The 3025-nt window shown below is 37.2% G+C and overlaps 1 protein-coding gene across 1 annotated transcript in view; it reads right to left on the minus strand.

Moving 5' to 3' along the window:
• Window positions 1–157: 157 nt before the first annotated feature.
• Window positions 158–3025, minus strand: part of LOC117125315 (adhesive plaque matrix protein 2-like) — a gene marked incomplete at its 3' end in the record, with an annotated part of 26522 nt that continues 23654 nt past the window's right edge. Inside the window, exon 9 of the mRNA XM_033271782.1 lies at window positions 158–301. Within this exon, the coding sequence (XP_033127673.1) occupies window positions 158–301 (144 nt within the window). The remainder of the gene's footprint in view (window positions 302–3025) is intronic.

Genomic DNA, 3025 nt, shown 5'->3' on the forward strand with positions numbered 1-3025 from the left:
CCTCCTTTGTTACGTAAAATCACTTTGTTATGCAAAACCGCCCATAACGCGGTACATTACTACTGAGTGGTGACTTATATAAGTAAAGGTAGGCCCACCTTGAGTAAAGGAAGATATCTGCATCAGTTTATAGTCCTGTTACAAAAAATTAATATACAATATAAAATAAGAATTTGTATGAGCTTACCTATCTCACATGATGTGCCTTCAAAACCTAATGCACACGTACATATCATTCTGTAATTGTCGCTCACGTTGCATTTGCCACCGTTTTCGCACGGGTTCGGTATACATGGATTGTCTAAAATAATGATAATAATAATGATAATAATAATAATAATAATAATAATAATAATTATGAAGTAAAAAAAAACAACGAAAACCAAAGTTCACAAATACCGCGGATAGTGAGATTCGAACTATTGCTTCAATGGTAATAACGAGGTATGCCTACTTGGAGACTCATAACCTTGTATAAGCAAGTGCATTTTACAGCGATTCAGTGACCGAAAGCAAAAATTGTTTATGCACATTACGGTAGTTTTGCGTTTAGCCTATCTGTAACTGGTTTAAGCGGTTTAGAAAACGCAAATTGCGTTTATATACTTTAATCATCTTTTCAAAAAATCTTTAAATTGTCCCTATATCGAAAACCTACTGCATATGCGTCACAAAAATTTGATAATTTCTTCATTTGACCAATTATACTATTCTGCAAAGTTTCATTTTATAACTGGGACGTACCCGGTAAGCAATTTAAATGACCCTCAAATTTACACCCTTACCTGGATCGTCCCCAACACATAATTAAATTTTCCTTGTAACTTGGTTAAACCTTCCCGAAATTTCATTTGGTTCAGCTGACCCGTTTTTACAATATCTGGTCTGGAACGTTTTCATTTGAATGGCACTCATATCCACGCCCTACCCCGGATCGTCACAAAACTTTATTCATTTGTTTACTAGACCTTGACAAACTATTATAGAAATTTTCATTTATACCCATTGAGAATTTTTTTTTTTTTGGAGATATTTAAGTCTGGGACATCAGAAATTTAAACGGCACATCGTAATTCTCCTCAGTATGAATTTCGCCCGCATATTGTCACAAAAAAAAATAATGGAAAAAAACAAGTAGACTGATTGGATTTGAACCCGGGGCCGGTAGTGTGGAAGCTCCCTTCTAACCACTACACCAAACTGTTTCCACATCCTATATCGTTTGAAAGTTGCAAGGTCCAAATCATTAGTTTGTTTACTGTAAAAGTTACCAGGCAAACCAGGTTGTGCTATGCTAATTGTTAATTAGCATACCTATTGTTCTGCTTAGCTGTGTGGTATTGTAGTGTGCAGTTTTAGTGTAGCAGCCAAGAGAGTAAGGTGGAATTGTCCACAACTGACTTATCTATGAATGATTGTATATTAGCAAGCAAGAAGCTAGGCTTGTTTTTTTATTTTTATGGCTGTAATGGTCAATTTATGAAGGCACAATCTTTGGTGAATTTATTTTATATGTTATTAGATAAGCTTAAAAATCCAATGAATTGTTGCTGATAATAAATTATGATTATTTGTTATTTGTATATGATAATCTGTACGGTATTTCTGTATTTGCAAGGCACTTGCTGTTTATTTGTAGACAAACCCTTTCTTTGTATACTTTCAGTTAATCGGTTCTGTGCAGTTCTCTATATTTCTGTACGGTCTTGTATGGTTTGTTCATTACGGTTTTGAATGGAAATGGATGGAAGTAACATTAAAAGTATTGTGAACCGTATTAACAAGTGTGGAAAGTATTATTGACGTTGACCAGTTACAAAAGTAATGGTTTTTACACTTTATATACCGGCAAGCCCGTAACAGTTATATGATCAGTGTGTCCTTGACCTTTGACCCTGGCCCTTCAAAATTTAGGCACTTTCAAATCTTTGGTAAAGGAACATTGTAGCCAAGTTTGACAAATTTCTGATAAAAACTGTTTAAAAAAATCGTCTTTTTTTGTTGATTGTGACCTTGACCCTTTAACATTCAAATACTTCAAAATCTTTGGTCATGGAACATTGTGCAAGTTTGTGATAAATTTTAAAAAATAGTTTTTCGTTTATTGTGACCTTGACCTTTGACCCTGACCCTTCACAATTTCAGCTCTAGATCTTAGGTAAAGGAACATTTTGGCCAAGTTTGATGAATTTCTGATAAAAACTATGGGCTGTAGGCTGTTCACAACAAATATGCCGACAGACAAATAAATAAACTAAATAAAAAAACAGGCAAAAATATAACCTCCTGCCAACCTTTCCCATAGCAGTTAAGGCAGAAATTATAGAGGGCGCTCAAAATGCTGAAGAAGGCGACTTTTTTTCGAGTGCTTATCAGCTTACTGACCTAAAATAGCGCCCTCTATAATTTCTGCCTTAACATCAAAGATCTTATAAACACAAGATAGAGTTCTCCGCGATTTCCGTGTGCAAATTCTGTAATAACGAAGTGCACGGCGCCGTGTTGCAAAAATGAACTTTGACTGCTTTGGTCATAGCGTACAACGCGCGACTTTACGTTTACGCGTAAAGGCCAACTCAGACAGCGTCGGCCGACGCAGCCCGACGCGATTTGTTGTCGCGTCGGGTCTGTGTGAGTTGAACGCAGACGCGATGGTGTGCGTCGGGGGCAGTCGCGTAGTAGAATATTAAACGTGTTTAATATTTCCAAGAAATTTCTCACGACGGCTTAAGACTGTCCCCGACGATAAATCGGGTCGGGCTGCGTCGGCCAACACTGTTTGAGTTGGCCTTAACAATTAGAAGCTTTCGATCATACATAAGAATACTAGAGCGCTAACCGCAATGTATTCGATGTTCGAAATACGCAGAACTGTGTGTGTGTACCATCCAAGATGGCTGCCATAGATTTAGCCAATCAAATTTCGCTAAGCACCATCGTTTGCAATTACGCCCTCAATTTACCCAGAAAGTTCGGTACAGCTAGTTACCCGTATGTTTGAAACTCGAGCGTTGCGGTGTTTGGG

Source organism: Anneissia japonica, unplaced genomic scaffold (assembly GCF_011630105.1).
Source record: "Anneissia japonica isolate Jap-2015-1 unplaced genomic scaffold, ASM1163010v1 scaffold284991_len216595_cov187, whole genome shotgun sequence".
In the NCBI taxonomy this organism is placed as follows: Eukaryota; Metazoa; Echinodermata; class Crinoidea; order Comatulida; family Comatulidae; genus Anneissia; species Anneissia japonica.